The sequence below is a fragment of the Mustelus asterias genome, unplaced genomic scaffold, assembly GCF_964213995.1.
Source record: "Mustelus asterias unplaced genomic scaffold, sMusAst1.hap1.1 HAP1_SCAFFOLD_1434, whole genome shotgun sequence".
Taxonomy (NCBI): domain Eukaryota; kingdom Metazoa; phylum Chordata; class Chondrichthyes; order Carcharhiniformes; family Triakidae; genus Mustelus; species Mustelus asterias.
The window spans coordinates 26,724-43,846 of record NW_027591379.1 but is presented as its reverse complement, the minus strand read 5'-3'; the positions used below and the strand labels follow the sequence as shown (position 1 = coordinate 43,846).

At 42.0% G+C, this 17,123-nt stretch overlaps 1 protein-coding gene across 4 annotated transcripts in view; it reads right to left on the bottom strand.

Annotated features, from left to right (window-relative positions):
- Positions 1-17,123, bottom strand: part of ilkap (integrin-linked kinase-associated serine/threonine phosphatase) — a 50,119-nt gene that overhangs the window by 12,404 nt on the left and 20,592 nt on the right. For all 4 annotated transcript variants that reach the window (XM_078206325.1, XM_078206326.1, XM_078206323.1 and 1 more), the window contains 2 exons: positions 15,911-16,032; positions 9,665-9,784 (listed from right to left, as the gene is read on the bottom strand). In XM_078206325.1, the coding sequence (XP_078062451.1) occupies positions 9,665-9,784; positions 15,911-16,032 (242 nt within the window). The remainder of the gene's footprint in view (positions 1-9,664; positions 9,785-15,910; positions 16,033-17,123) is intronic.

Here is a 17,123-nt window from a genome sequence, read left to right as displayed (position 1 = left end):
CCAAGGCAGCACCCTGAATCAATCATTTCGATAGTAAGAGGTTGATTGAGATATAGAACTATAGAATCCCCTACAATGTAGAAGGAAGCCATTTGGCCCTTCAAGCCAGCACCGACAACAATCCCACCGAGACCATATCCCCGTAACTCCATGTATTTACCGTGCTAATCCCACTGACACTAAATGGCAATTTAGCATGGCCAATCCACCTAACCTGCACAACTTTGAACTGTGGGAGGAAACCAGTGCACCTGGAGGAAATCCACGCAGACACGGACAGAATGTGCAAACTCCACACAGTATATCCAATAGATATTTAAAGTAATTTGTGTTTTAGCTTTAAAACGAAACTTTTTGGTCGGGATCTGCATGAATTATTTACCTTTCTAACAAAGACAGGACAATGTAGCTTAAACCCTTTGTCCATGGTCTTCAAGCTAAATAAGCTCCCCTGCCGATTTATAAATCTCGCTCTTTCATGCTGACCTCCTTAAATAAACAGTTCATTCTTTGAACTGCCAATACTAAAGGTCACCTCCTAAAGTCTAGAATTTCAATCACCATAACATTACAATTTAATCTCCACAAAACTAAAAGTTACCTCTAAAATATTAATATAAATCTATATCACTAAAAGGGAACAAATACTTCTATCTTAAATCCTGTCTTTTCCATCATCATTTCAACGCTAGCCGAGAAATCTGCTTCCTGTTATAAGGGGAAGCGGATGACAAGCACAGGATTGGGCTTGACTGATGTATAGCGCAAGTTCGATTTGAACTTCGATTTACAAACTATTTAGTTTTTGTGCAAACATTCCTCCTCACAGGGCACGACGACTGCCCAGGCTCTCTAAGATGATGTGGAACATGACATTATTATGGCACCTTTACGAAGGGTTAATCAGTCATTGAGCAGGATATTATATGGCTGGTAAACACACATCTTGTATATTAAAATTGAGTTATGCTTTCAACGTCAATTCCCTTACAGCTACATTTAGGAATCTTATGTTTGGGAAAAATCACAACAAAAACCAAACTCTGGCCATGGACCACATCCCAGACCAAGCCCTTGCTGTGCCCAAGATGCATCCCATCCCTTCCACTGAGTAATTTGAACAGTCATTTCCTCGATATGCAATCTGCTCAATCTGAAGCAGCAGTCACTGAAACATCAACAGGCTCCTGCCACAGCCCGGTATGAGATGGTTATCTGACGCTGCCTCGCAAGCAGGTGAGTGAGTCCCATATTTACACTTTAATGCTAAACCCAACTGAATGAACAACAGAAATAGCCATTTGTTGAGCCTGTCACTACATATCATACACTGTCATTAGGAAACCCACAACAACTTGATGAGCATAACAAGGTGAGGAAATACGGGTCATGCTGATGCCTGGTAGAGACAGACAGAATAAGATAGGGCTCCCATCTATTCTCACTCTCCTTTTCCACCTCCCTCCAATAAAGAGATGAAGTATCTGCTGATTTCACAACTAAAGCTCTAGCCACAGTTTACAAAGAGGTTTAGAGGAGGAGTAATATTTAAAATGGCTGATGGATTTTCTTTTCTTCCCCTTCTGAAAATGCAGACTCTTGTTAGAGTGCCACGGGTGGCATCATCTCATGAATAACTCACTCAAGCGGCACTCTTCATACGTGTGCCTAGCTTGATAGGGTACTGTAGTGCTACACCGAGGTTGTGTGCTCAAAGTCCCCCCATGGCAAGTTGTGAAAACGAACTCAATAAGTTAGGTCATTTCCAAGCTAACATTAGAAGGAAAATGGCTGTCACAAAAATCCAATTGGTTCACGAATATCCTTCAGTGTATATGTCACCCTCAACTGGTCTGATCATGTGAACGTAATGTGCTACTGACTTAATGCTCTTGGGAACGTAGCTTATCAAACCACTTAGCAGTACAAAGAATAAAAACATCAGCTTAGGGATGGGCACGAAATGACAGTCACTCACACCTTGATGAGAAGCTTTTTAAAAAAAAACTCTGCATTCTCCAGCAGGAGTAGGTCGATTGTATTCAGGACTGGAAACATTGTTTCAGGACTAACTTAGCCCAAAAGAAAAAAAAAGAAATGGAAGCCAATTGTAAAATTTCTATTTATATTCATGCCAACTAACTGACGACCCAGCAAGAATTGAAACTGGGACCTCTTGAGCGTGTGACAACTCGAATACAAGGGATACATGTTTTAAAGGAAGTGTATTTCTATTTAATCCTTTTGCAAGTTACTTTTGCTTTTTTGGTTCTCATGCAGTATATAGAATTCCAATCCAACAACCTTGGGCTTTGGGGATGCAATACAAATCAGAAGGAGTTGACTGCTCTGAATATGGAATTTAATGACAAAAAATATGATTTTTTATCACCACATACAACACAATTAATTCCTGTGTACAAATACAAATCAGATTAACGGAAATTATCTTGAAACAGTGAAGTACTGGCATGCTTGGGGTTGAAAAACTAAACCCTTATCAGATGTCCTGCAGATTTGATACAGTAGGAAATGATTCAATTTGTTAACCAGTTTTCACAATCACATTTATACGAGGCTGTTGCTGATAATCTAAACTCCATATTCACCCAAGATGTTCATATCGGTCACATCTCTGGAAATACATGCACGTTTATCACATGAATTCAAACTGATGCCATTGGGCAGCATGGAATAAGAGACCAAAGAAATGCCAAAATAAATTTCCAGTGTAAAAAAGATCTTAAATTAGAAGAGGCTGAATGGCAAGTGTCTATTTACGATTAAGGACTGGGTACTGAAATGGGTCACAAGGAATGGGAGTAGTAAGCCATTCAACCCATCAAACCTGTTCCACCTTTCAATAAGATCCTGGCTGATCTGACTTGTGGCTCCAACTTCACTTTCCTGCCTGTCTGCTGTAACCCCCAGCACCATTGTCAATCAAAATCTGCCTAACTCAGCCTTGAATTTTTTCAATGACGCTGCCTCCACAGGTCTCCGTGTACAAGAATGTCAAACATTTAAAACTTTCAGGAAATAAATTCTCCTCATCTCCATGTTAAGTGGGAGTTCCCTTATTTTTAAATTGTGTCCCCGAGTTCTTGATTCCCCCATGAAAGGGATCAACATCTCAGCTTCTACTCTGTCAAGCCCTCTCAGGATTCTGTATCTTCCTCTCATTCTTCTAAATTCCAATGAACATTAGGCCAACCTACTCAACCTTTCCTCATAAGCCAATTCCTTCATCCCAGGGGGTCACCCTAGTGAACTTTCTCTGAACTGCTTCCAATGCATTATATCCCTCCTTAAGTAAGGAGACAAAAGCTGTACACGGTACTCTAGACAATCAATCTCAACAATGCCAGTTGTAGCAAGATGTCCCTGCTTTTATACTCCATTCTCCTTACGATAAAGGCCAATTTCGCATTTGCCTTCTTAATTACTTGCTGCAGCTGCTTGCTGATTGTGATTCATATAGATGGACACGCAGATCTTTTTGCACCACAGCATTCTGCGGGTTCGCCATGTGACATTCCATTTGTTTGCCAACTTCAAAATGACCCTGTTTCCTGTTCATTAGCAAATCCTCTATCCACACTATAATTCCCAACATCTCAAGCTCGTGTAGTAATCTTTTACATGGCACCAAATAAATCTACAGGTTCGCCTTTATCCACCCTGCTTGTTATATCCTCAAAAAATTCAAATAAGTTTGTCAATCATAACTAACCTTTCACAAATCCATGTTGACTTGACCTGATTGTATTCTGATTTTCTAAATTTCCAAATTCTACCAACATAATGGTTTCTAGCATTTTCCCGATGACAGCTGTTAGACTAACTGGTCTTTGGTTTATTGTTTTCTGTCTCCCTCTTTTCTTGAATAGCAGTGTTACCATCAGTAGTTTTCCAATCCATTGGGACCGTTCCAGAATTTAGGGAACCTTAGAAGATTATAACCAATGCATCCACTATATCTGCAGCCACTTCTTTTAAGACTCTAGGATGCAGGCCATCAGGTACAGGGACCCATCAGCTTTAGGCACATTAGTTTTCCTAGTACTTTTTTCTCGAATGATCATGATTGTTTTAAATAAGTCTTTCCCTTTGCTCACTGCTTTTGCTACTATTCCTGGGATGCTCTTTCCATCTTCTACTCTACTCTGAAGGTAGATACAAAATAGGTGTGTACAATCTTTCCTGTTCCCCATTATCAATTCCACAGTCTCATTCACTTCAGCTACTTTTGGATATACTTGTACAATCTTTCACTGTCTGTTTTCATATTTCATGTTAATTTTTTCATAATCCAATTTCTCCTTTTTTTGTTATCCTTTGCTGGTTTTTAAACATGTCTTGCTCCTCTGCGCTACCATTAATCTTTGCAGCGTGTAAATCTTCTCCTTGCGCACCCCCCACTCCCCAATTTGATACCATTCTTAACTTCCTTAGTTAGCCACAAATGGTGCATCCTTCTCAGTCTTTCTTTCAAAATGGAATATACCATGACCCTTGGAACTAAGATCATTGCTCACTACTGGACTGATCTCATTTTGATTAACAGTTACTACTGGCTACTCTTCCAAAATGTCAACTACCGTCGAATATTCAGGTCCCAGTTGAGGTCACTTTGCAACTACGGCCAGATTTTCCGGCCCCATTGTGGCAGGGTCTACTGCGCAAATTTCGGCAGCCCAGCCCAAATCCATTGACTTTCAGCAAGACTGGATGATCTTAGTGGCAGGTGCGGCCGGAAAACCCCACCCTTCGTCCCGAATGGCTAAATCACACTCATTAATTTCTATTTGTGCTGTTAATTTATCCATCGTTCCAAATGTTGCATAAGAGCCTTTATTTTCATCTTTTTAACCACTTTTCCCTACTCTGACCTTGTTTGCTGGTGCACTCTTAAGTATGCATCCTTTGGTCATCATTATCTATATTACCGCCCTGCCTTATCTTTTCTCAGTAACTTTCCAAATCTCCCCCTCTACCACCATTTAGTTTAAATGCTTCTCTACAGCCCAAATTGTACAATTCACCAGGACACTGGTCTCAGCCTGGTTCAGGTGATGGCCTTTCATACGCTGGGACTGGTGGTACATTGGCTCAGGAACCTGCATCTCCTCCAAATCCTACTGCACTGACCCTGCACTCTGATCATACCACTGGAAGTAGGGCAGTCGTTTTGTTAATATTCTGGGGCTGAAACTGTTCAGATGGATCAGTGTTAAAGGTTTGTGTCAAATACGACTCTTCTTCAGAACTCTGTCCACCTGTGACTTCACTTTCAAGGAACAATGAACATGTACTCCTAGATCTCTTTGTTCTGTAACTCTCCCCAATGCCCTACCATTAACCGAGTAACTCCTGTCCCTATTTCGATCTACCAAAATGCATCACCTCGCATTTATCTAAATTAAACTCCATCTGGCATTCATCGGTCCACTGGCCCAATTGATTAAGATCCCGTTGCAATACTAGATAACCTTCTTCACTGTCCACTACCCCACCAATCTTGGTGTCATGTGCAAACTTTCTAACCATGCCTCCTAAATTCTCATCCAAATCATCAATATAAATAACAAATAACACTAGTCCCACCACCAATCCCTGAGGCACACTGCTGGTCACAGGCCTCCAGTTTGAAAAATAACCTTCTATAACCACTCTCTGTCTTCTGTCGTCAAGCCAATTTTGTATCTAATTGGCTTCCTCACCCTGGACCCCATGAGATTTAACCTTACGCAACAACCTATCATGCAGTACCTTGTCAAAGGCCTTGGTAAAGTCCATATAGACGTTGAGTGCACTGCCCTCAATCTACATTCTTGGTTACCCCTTCAAAAATCTCAATCAAATTCGTGAGACATGATCTTCCACTCACAAAGCCATGTTGACTGTCCCTAATCAGTCCTTGCCTCTCTAAATGCCTGTAGATCCTGTCTCTCAGAATACCTTCTAACAACTTACCCACTACAGACGTTAGGCTCACCGGCCTGTAGTTCCCAGGCTTTTCCCTACAGCCCTTCTTAAACAAAGGCTCAACATTTGCTACCCTCCAATCTTCAGGCACCTCACCTGTGGCTGTTGATGATTCAAATATCTCTGCTAGGGGACCCACAATTTCCTCCCTTACCTCCCACAAGGTCCTGGGATACATTTCATTAGGTCCCGTGGATTTAGCGACCTTGATGCGCTTTAAGATTTCCAGCACCTCCTCCTTTGTAATGTGCAATCCCTCAAAACATCACTATTTATTTCCCCAAGTTCCCTATCACCCATGCCTTTTTCAACAGTAAATTACGATGAGAAATATTCATTTAGGATCTCACCCATTTCTTGTGGATCCGCACATGGATGACCTTGTTGATCCTGAAGAGGCCCTACTCTCTCCCTAGTTACTCTTTTGCCCTTTATGTCTTTATAGAAGCTCTTTGGATTCTCCTTTGCCTTATCTGCCAAAGCAATCTCATGTCCTCTTTTTGCCCTCCTGATTTCTTTAACTCTACTCCAACAACCTCTATACTCTTCAAGGGATCCACTTGATCCCAGCTGCCTATGCATGTCATATGCCTCCTTCTTTTTGACCAGGGCCTCAATATCCCAAATCATCCAGAGTTCCCTACTTGTACCAGCCTTGCCCTTCACTCTAAAAGGAATGTGCTTACCCTGAATCCTGGTTAACACACTTTTGAAAGTCTCCCACTTACCAGCCATCCCTTTGCCTACCAACAGACTCCCCCAATCAACTTTTGAAAGTTTCTATATAATATCAAAATTGGCTTTACCCCAACTTAGAATTTTAACTTTTGGGCCAGACCTATCATTCTCCATAGCTATCTAAAATTGGTGACTGGTCCCAAAGTGATTCCTCACCAACACTTCTGTCACCTGCTATTCCTTATTTACCAAGAGGTGATCAGGTTTTGCCCCCCTCTCTAGTCAGGCCATCCACATACTGAATGAAAAATTCCTCCTAAATACATTCAAATTTCTCTCCATCCAAGCCCCTAATGTTATGGCTGTCCCAGTCAATGTTGGGAAAGTTAAAGTCCCCAACTATTACCACATTATTTTTCTTTCAACTATCTGTAGTCTCCTTACATATTTGCTTCTAAATTTCCTGCTGACTATAGGGCCTGTAGTACAATTCTATCAAAGTCCTATCTCTCCCTTCTTATTTTTCAGTTCCACCCATATAGGGTCAGTGGGCGAACTCTTGGGTATATCCCCTCTCAGTACTGCCGTGATGTCCTTCCTAATCAAAAACGCAACTCCTCCTCCTCACTTACTTCCTGTTCCATCTTTCCTATAGCATCTGTACAAGCATTGAACTGCTTGTCCTGCCCCTCCCTTAGCCATGTTTCAGTAATAGCTATAATATCCCAGTCCCATGTACCCATCCATGCCCTGAGTTCATCTGCCTTGCCCATCAGGCCTCTTGCATTGAAATAAATGCAGTTTAATCCAGACTTCCCTTGCTCTTTGCACTGCTTTCTCAGACCATCTGTCCTGTCATGTTTTGTACACTCTCCTTGTGTTTTATTTCTCTTAAGTCTTACTGGACCCATTCACTGAGTTCTCCACAGTCTGTACTCTGTATTGTGGCCCTTTTTGATTTAGGTTTCTCTACCTTTCACTTTTCCCCACCTTTCACTTTTCCCCTTACTGCCTTTTGTTTCTGTTCCCACTTTAATGCCCTCTGACTTTCTGCATTGGTTCCCATCTCCCTGCAATATTAGTTTAAACCCTCCCCAACAGCACTAAAAAAGACTCCCCCCTAGGACATTGGTTCCAGTCCTGCCCAGATGCAGACCATTTGATTAGTACTGGTCCCACCTCCCTCAGAACCAGTTCCAATGTCCCAGGAATTTGAATCTCTCCCTCTTGCACCATCTCTCAAGCCACATATTCATCTTAGCTATCCTGACATTCTTACTCTGACTAGCACGTGACACTGGTAGCAATCCTGAGATTACTACCTTTGAGGTCCTGACTTTTTAGTTTAACTCCTAACTCCCTAAATTCAGCTTGTAGGACCTCATCCCATTTTTTACCATTATTGTTGGTGCCTTTTTGCACAACGACAGCTGGCTGTTCACACTCCCCCTCCAGAATGTCCAGCAGTCGCTCCGAGACATCCTTGACCCTTGCACCAGAGAGGCAACATACTATCCTGCAGTCTCGCTTGTGTTTGCCGAAACACCTGTCTATTCCCTTTACAATTGCGTCCCTTATCACTGTAGCTCTGCCATTCTTTTTTCCTGCCCTTCTGCGCAGCAGAGCCAGCCACAGTGCCATGAACCTGGTTGCTGCCACCTTCCCCTAGTGAGCCATCTCCCCCAACAGTACACAAAACGGTATATCTGTTTTGGAGGGAGATGACCGCAGGGGACCCTTGCACTACCTACCTACTCTTCCTCAGTCTGGTGATCACCCATTCCCTATTTCCCTCTGAAATTTTTATCTGTGGCATGACCAACTCACTGAATGTGCCATCAGCAACTTCCTCAGCATCGTGGATGACCCAAAGCAAATCCATCTGCAGCTCCAGGGCCATCAAGCAGTCTAACAGGAGCTGCAGTTGGACATACGTCTTGCACACGAAGGAGCCAGAGACACCAGAAGGGTCCCTGAATTCCCACATCACACAAGAGAAGCATGGGATCATCTGCCATGACTTAACCCTTAAGTTAACTTACAACAATAATTACAATACCAAGAGAAAAAAAAAGAAAAACTACTTACCAGTCAATCACTTACCTGTGACATCACGGTTCGATTTCTTTCTACCTCTCACTTGCCCACGAGTCTCCCTCACAGGTCCGCCTCTCTGCTCCTCAAGATGAGCATCTCTTTCCCCTCAGCATCGCATTACCATTCAGCTTCAAATTCCCGATACCCCCATTCTGGCTGAAATCTCACTCTGGCTGACCGGTCTTGCGCAAGCTCACTGGTTGTGCGCTTGCTAAAACCACTGCCTTATATACAGCTGAGGTGAGTTGGGATGACTCACACCAATTTAAAATTCCTAAGTGTTCACACCTATTGAGGCCCCAATCAGGCTTCAATTGATTGACAGATAACTGTCACTTAGCTAACTGGGTTAGTTGCTTATTGCCCTTTAAATAGACTACTGCATTTTAAAGAGAAACACTTACCAACATTTACCAATAGTTACCCACTCAGTTCCAAATCCCCGATGCCCTCACTCTGGCTGACTGGTCATAGAATCATACAGTGCAGAAAGAGGCTATTCAGCCCATCGAGTTTGTACCGACCATAATCCCACCCAGGCCCAATCCGCATAATCCCATGCATTTACCCTAGCTAATCCCCCTGACACTAAGGGACAATTTAGCATAATCAATCCACCTAACCCACACATCTTTGGTCCTGCACAAACTCACTCAAATTATGTAGATATTGCAGGTAAACCATATTCCAGTTTGTCAGGAACATAAAAGGTGTAGACTCTGAACTACAAGGAAGTTACCTGGAGTTTAAAAACCCCAACATCTGGAATAAAAGTCTTCACTACATTTTACTGGGCAGGATTTGCATCCAAACCCCAGAATTGAAATACACATGTTTAACTCAACCCTGAGTAATACCAGCTGCACTCAGTTTATTGCACGAACTAACCATTCCACCATACCTGTCATTCAACGTTAATTGACAGCGCCTAATGTCTGGTATTGATGTCACACCACAGTGCTTGTACTGCCCATCTCCAATCGAGCGCGACACCTCTAGTACACCCATCACTCGACCATCTCTGGGCAGGGAAAAAAACAAAATCAACATACTGGCCTCTGCTCAGTAAACACATAAAATAAGCAGGTTACAGAACAACTATGATGTCAGGCAGCTTTGTTATCAGTTACATGACTTGCAATGTTTCTTTGACTAACACTTACATTGGCCTTTCCACCAGGTATACAGACCCGCCACTCTTCAGGGGCCAACTCTGCCATTGAGTATTCCTGATGAAAAGTGACGCCTATGTGGAGTTAAGGACTCCACAGCTATCCCAGAAACACAAATACCTTTGAGTGTGCTTCTCCTCCACAGGTTAGACAATTAGATTGAAGAGAAACAAGAAAAAGCATCTTAAATGGATGCTGAAACTAATAACTTGTATTCAGATAATGAATTCCAAACCATCATGGGCTTTAAAGTGATGGCAGAAAATCAGGGGGTGTGGGGCATAATTTCATTAGTAGCTTTCTCTCTGCAAGTGTTCCAAGTAGGGAACTAACCTCTAATCTTGGTTGATGATAAAACTGTTCCCTTTGCTGATGACTCTACCTTCCGCAGAAAGTGGTTAAAGTCAAGCAGAGGTCAACTCATCTCAAGGCATGTTACATGTGCTGAGCCAGGAGAAGATCACCAGAGATATATTTAGCTGTGAGAAGACCAAATAATTGTGATGTTACCTCCCATTTTCACTCAAGACTAGAAAATTTCCCTCAAAACCTTCTGGCTTGACACTCATACCTACATAGATGTAAGACAAGTGCAGAGCAGGTGGAAAATTCAAGAAATCTTACTACTCATCATTGACATTCAGAATCTAAAGAACTTTGGAAGATTATAATCCAAGTCTCTCCTCTTTTATGATCTTAGTAGAAGTGGCTACTTCTACTAAGATTGTAGAGGTATGGGTTATAATCCTCCAACATTCCTTAGCTTATGGAAGGGTCCCAGCGGATTGGAAAATAGCAAATTGAACACTTTTATTCAAGTAAGGAGGGAAACCAAAAAACAGGAAACGATAGGCCACTTAGCAAACTGTTATATGAAAATTGCTAGAACGATTATTAAGTTATAGTAGAATACTTCAAAAATCATAATGGGATCAGGCAGAATCAATGTGGTTTTATGAAAGGAAAATTGCTTTTAAATAATTTAGAGTTCTTTATGAAAATAACAAGCATGGTGAATAAAGGGGAACCAGTAGATGTGAGCGTTCTTGAATTTTCAAAAGGCATTTATTAAGATCATGCATCAAAGGTTGCTACACAAAGTAAGAGCTCATGGTGTAGGGGGTAACATATTGGTATGGGAAAAGAATTGGTCAGCGACCAGGAAGCAGAGAATAGGGATACATGGGTCATTTTTGGTTTGACAATGGTAACAAGCAGAGTATCACATGGAACTATTTACAATCTATATCTATGAGTTTGATGGAAGGAACCAAATGTATGATTGCTACATTTGTCAATGACACCAAGATAGGTAGGAAAGTAAGCTGTCAAGAGAAAGTAAAGAGTCTACAAAGGATTTAAATAGGTTAAGGGAGTGGGCAAAAATTTGGCAGATGGAAAATAATATGGGAAAATGTGAACTTGTCTACTACTTTGGCAGGAAGAACACAAAAGCAGTATACTACTTAAATGGATGAAGATTGCAGAACTCAGTGGTCCATAGAGATCTTTGGGTACATGAATCACAAAAAGCTAGCATTCAGGTACAAGTGAATAAGGCGGTAAATTGAATATTAGCATTTATTGCAAGAGGAGTGAACTGTTAAAAGTAGGGAAGTTTAACTGCAGCCATATAGAGCCTTGCTGAGACTACATCTGGAGTACTGTGTACAGTTTTGGTCTCCATATTTGAGAACGGGTGTAATTGTGTTAGAAGCATTGCAGAGAAGGCTCACTCGACTGATTCCTGGATAAAGGACTTATCTGAACCTATACTCATTGGAGTTTAGAAGAATGAGGGGTGATCCTATTGAAACATACAAGATCCAGAGGGGACTTGATGGCGTGGATACCAGGAGGGTGTTTCCTCTCGTCAGAGGGGTGGGAGAGTGCTAAAACTTGGGGACACAGTTTAAAAATAAGAGTTTCCCTTTTAAAATAGGGAGGACAAGGAATTTTCTCTCAAGGATGTCATTAGTTGTGGGATTATCTTCCTCAGGGAGCAATGGAGGCTGGGTCTGAGTATACTCATGACAGATTTTTGATCATCAAGAGAATCAAGGATCATATTGGAAGATAGGAAATTAGAGTTGAGACCACTATCAGATCAACCATGATCTTATCAAAGGACCTACTTCTAAATTTCATGTTCCAATGTCTAGATTCTACAAAGCCTCTGTATGGACAGAAAAAGGATACTGTAGCTCTGTTAGTCAGGCTGCAGAGAGCCAGAAGATTACTCATTGACTTTATAATGTATTGGTCAGGTTATATTTGGAGCACCAAGAGAAGATGCAAGTGCCTAACCAGAGGCAATTGAGATCCCCAGGAACATGTTCAAGTGTGCCTCTCCTGCGCAGGTTACACTATTAGAACCAAGAGAAACAAGAAAAGGCATCTTAACTGGATGCTGAAACTAATAACTTGAATCTTTTGACGATAAATTTCAAATCATTTAATGTCCTAGAGATTCCAGCATCCCCACCTAAGAATCCAAGCCTCAGGCAGCAGTGATCCATCTTTAAAACTCTGAGTTTAAGTATCAAATTAGTAAACTACAAAGAATCAGAACTTTCTAATGATCAAGGGAATGGGCTGTGGGATGGTAAGAGTTTTGGCTCCTCCTACTGGGGGAAAGAAGAGGGAAAGTTGGATATACACAGCAAAACAAGGTTCTGTGGAAGGAGATGTGTATGTAGGACAATGTGTCAGAAACTAGTGCCAACTATTCCAGAAAGGAATCTAGAAGAAACTCCTTTACTCAGAGTGATGGCACTCAATACCACATGAAGTTGTTGAGGTGAATAGCATCGAAGCATTTAAAGTGTAGCTATACCAGCACATGAAGCAAGGAATAGGATATATTGATAGGATGGAATGAAGGGAAGTGAGGAGAGGTTCACGTGCAGCATTGACACCAAGGTGGAAAGTTGGGCCAAATGGCCTGTTTCTGTGCTGTAAAATTCTATGTTGCCAACTGTTATAAAATTAGTCTTATGCGCCACACAATCGTATTTGAGTCTTGTGTGGAAAAGTTGATTTCATTGAAAGGGCAGACTGTTTGTTTCATCAAGGTAATAACATACCATCTCACTGAACACTGCACTATAGAAAGTGTTCCATTCCCCCAGCATTGATACCCCTCAACTCGTCACTAAAAATTATCTCATCAAGAATTTACTTCTCCAGCGAGACCTTGTAAAAAAAAAAGCACCATTGTATATTGATGGGGAGATTTACTAGCTATGAGTTTGCCAGAACTGGAAGCCTGCCTGTTTTGTGGCAAGGTTAAGTGAAAAGTAAATTTTAGAATAAACAACGAATCAAGGGAGAGACCTGGATCCTTCAGCACTGAGAGGATTTCAGTGTAGTTCATACCTCATGACAGGGGAAAGGCTGAAGAGCCTCTGTGCTAGACTGGTGACAGGAAGTGGTGATTCCAGGGGTAGTACTTGGAGGAAGTGCTCTGTGCCACAAGCGAAGCCAGTGTGATGCACAAGCTTCTGTTAAACACTTTACACAGGGCCAAAATAATCAAATAATGAAACACCAGAGTCCAGCTGTGCTACAAACAGCATCCAAACCATAATAATGAAATTACTGCAATTGTGACTGCCTACTAACCTTGAAAGTGGACGTGACCTGTTGACAATCACTTCACTCCCTTTACGAGGTGAAAAATTACCCCTTTTATAATAGTGATTGGCCTTAAAGTAGAGAAGATACGATTGAGCAGATTGGTAGATTGTGTTGAATAGAGCGCAAAGACTTAACAATTTGGAGAAGGGAGATGTGGGTGAAATAGGGCACAAGGACATCATCAGAGATGGCCTTGAAGTGATTAGAGCAATGTGACGCGCGAGGTCATATGGGAGAGGAAGGTCGAGGGGGTGGGTGTTAACATGGAGTTAATAATTTGAACAAGAATTTCAGGGCAGGGCAGAGGACAGTAACCTCATAGCAAAGAGCACATGAAGAAGTGTGATGGAGGCTGAAATCACAGAGGCACTCGGTGCAGAGGCTGAGGGAGGAAAACACTGTGATATCTTAAGTCGAAACTTAGTTTGGTACCTGCATTGAATAGGGGTGAGGGGGGTGGGGATAAGGATTTTATGCAAGCACTTAAATAAGTGGCAAAAGAGCTGGAGCAAGGCGAGAAAATGCCCAAGGAGTAGGGTACAGACCAAGGTGTGGTTTGGTGATAAGTATTACACCACTATGGGGTGGCATGGGTGCAGCAAGTGAAGAAAGGTGTAGCCAGATTGGAAAACTTCCAAAAGGTATAATCTTTCAGCCAGGTGCCCATCAACGCAATGATGCCAACGTAATGATCCACCACAAGTTAATGAACAGCAGGCACTTCACAAGCAAATATACATTATGCAGGAAGATGCGGAGAGGGGTAGTGATTGCTGATCCACTGGCGGAGTCCTCGGGAGCTGTGGGATGGAAGGAGGCTGGAATTTAGCCCCCATCATATGCTCTGGGCAGCAGGTTTGGTGAGAACATGATAGATCTACTATCTGTAATGAGTGGCTAGAGGGGACTTCAGAGGATGGCTACAGAGGTACAGGTGGAAGCTGCAGGCTTACCCAAGAGTGAGTCATACTTGTATGATAGTAGAAGTATTGAAAGATTGAACAACACTGAAGGTCTGGAGGAGGGTTTGGAAGGACAGAGTGGGAAGTCTATTTGTGCTGGAGATAAAATAATTTTTTGTTACTTTTTCAAATGATGGAAGATGTGAGAATATAGGTTCAATAAAGTTTGTACCAAGTGGTAACCAAGTAAGTTGCAAAACAGGTTTTTAAAATTATCAGGTGAATCAAGATTACACTAACTAGCTTGGAGGCCATTGACAGGGAGTCAATCATTTAAAATGGCCAAAGAGAGGAAAGTTCTAGAAGTTTGGTTTTCATAGAGAACAGTTAAGAGTATGAAATACTTTCCCAAAGGGAATAGCTAAGTCACTGAAAGATTGCATTTGAAGACGAGGAAGATACAGGTTCATCAGAAGATAGCAGAGCAGTGGGATAAATCATGTTCTGCTTTGGCAAAAGCTGCTTGCGATACCATGGGCTGAATGGTCTTCTTCTGTGTTCCAAACTGTTACAGTTTTAATTTCTAAGAATTGTTGCTGTTCAAAATGTTGTGCAAAAGATTTCACCATTAATCGATTTGTACTCTGAACCTCAAAATTCTCTCTCACAATGGATCAAATGCTCATTTATAACTGTTGTTTACCCTTCTGGAGAGTGATGCTAAATGGAGCTGATTCCTGATTAACATTATTAGTTGCCTCTTATCTTCAAACCAGGCTCACGGCTCATTCTTGTGCAGTGGTTTTTGACACATTCAGGATTCGGGTTCAACATCCAAACTCAAGCTAAATATCGGACATTTCTAATATTGTTAAATTCTTCAATTTCATAAATACCTAGTCTACCCTGGTGGATTATGGCAAATTAAATTAATGACAAAATAGTTTCTCTCTCAGGAGATCAGGAACAATGCAAATATGAGAACAAAGAGGTCACACTTGAGTTGGTCCCAGAGTATGAATCAGTGAGTGCTGCCCACACACAGGACCAGGGTCTGTTGCAGAGCCTTAAGATCTGCTGCCCCTGAACTTCCCAAACCTCTGAACAGAAAGCTATGACTGCTCATCGAGTCATAGATTCTCTCTGCAACATTCCCAGCCACTTTCAGGTCCCATATCCAAAATCCACACAAACCCAAAGTCTGTAATTGTCTCGTTCTCGAGGGTGCTGGATTTTGACACAGGACCTGTACACCACACAACACAGGACCTTGGGAGTACTGCCAGTGTACCGAACTAGCAACATGGAGTTGGTGAGAAAGATTTCATTGCCCACTTTACTTTCTTTCCGAAGCAGAAATTGACTAGAAAATCTGATGTGTTTGATCTGAAACTTGCCCGCCTTTCTTCCAAATCATTAGAATTTGCTCCTCACCTAACTGTGCCACCTGCTTTCTGAATTCTCATTCTCTCATCGTACTGGGTAGGATTATGTTCCTTCACCAATGGCAGGGCCGTCAATTTCTTGCTCGCCTCATTCATCCGACATAGAATGGCCTAGAAGCAGAAAACAAATTTTACTTCAGTGGGTAAAGGGTTAAGTCCATTTACAATTAATGATTGTTAAACTCACACAAGTACCTTACCGCATCCCCCAGCAACCCAGAGGTTGTACACACAATGACCCATGAACACCACACCTTGAAACTGCATACATGCTGACACGTATATCCCAGATTTCCCTTCCCAACATCCGAAGGGTTGATGGACAACACATCTGCCAATACTGCCTGGCTGGCTAACGTTGACACTGGGGAAGTTGCTAGGGTTTATTATCAAGGATTTCATAACTCAACATTTGGAAAGCAGTGGTATAATCAGACAAAGTCAGCATGGATTTACAAAGGGGAAATCATGCTTGACGAATCTGTTGGGATTTTTGAGGATGTAACTAGTAGGGTTGACCGAGGAGAACCAGTGGATGTGGTTTATTTCGACTTTCAGAAGGTTTCGACAAAGTCTCGCATAACAGACTACTATGTAAAGTTAAAGCCCACGGGATTGCAGGTGATGTCTTGAGATGGATAGAAAGCTGCTTAGCAGATAGGAAGCAAAGAGTTGGCATAAATGGGTCTTTTTTCTGATTGGCAGTCAGTGACTAGTGAGGTTCCACAGGGATCTGTGCTAGGACCCCAACTGTTCACATTATATATTAATAAAGTTGGATGAAGGAACTGAATGTATTATCTCCAAATTTGCAGAGGATACAAAGTTGGGTGGGAGAGTGAGCTGTGAGGAGGATGCAGAGATGCTTCAGTGTGATTTGGGCATGCTGAGTGTGTGGGCATCTGCATGGCAGATGCAGTATAATGTGGATAAATGTGAGGTTATCCACTTTGGTAACAATAATAGGAAGACAGATTATTACTTGAATGGGTGTAAATTGAGACAGGTGGATACTTAACGCGATCTTGGAGTCCTTGTGCATCAGTCGCTGAAAGTAAGCGCGCAGGTACAACAGGCAGTAAAGAAGGCAAATGGTTTCTAGGCCTTCATGGCGAGAGGATTTGTGGATAGGGATGTTTTGCTGCAATTGTATAGGGCGTTGGTGAAGCCACACCTGGAGTATTGTGTGCAGTTTTGGTGTC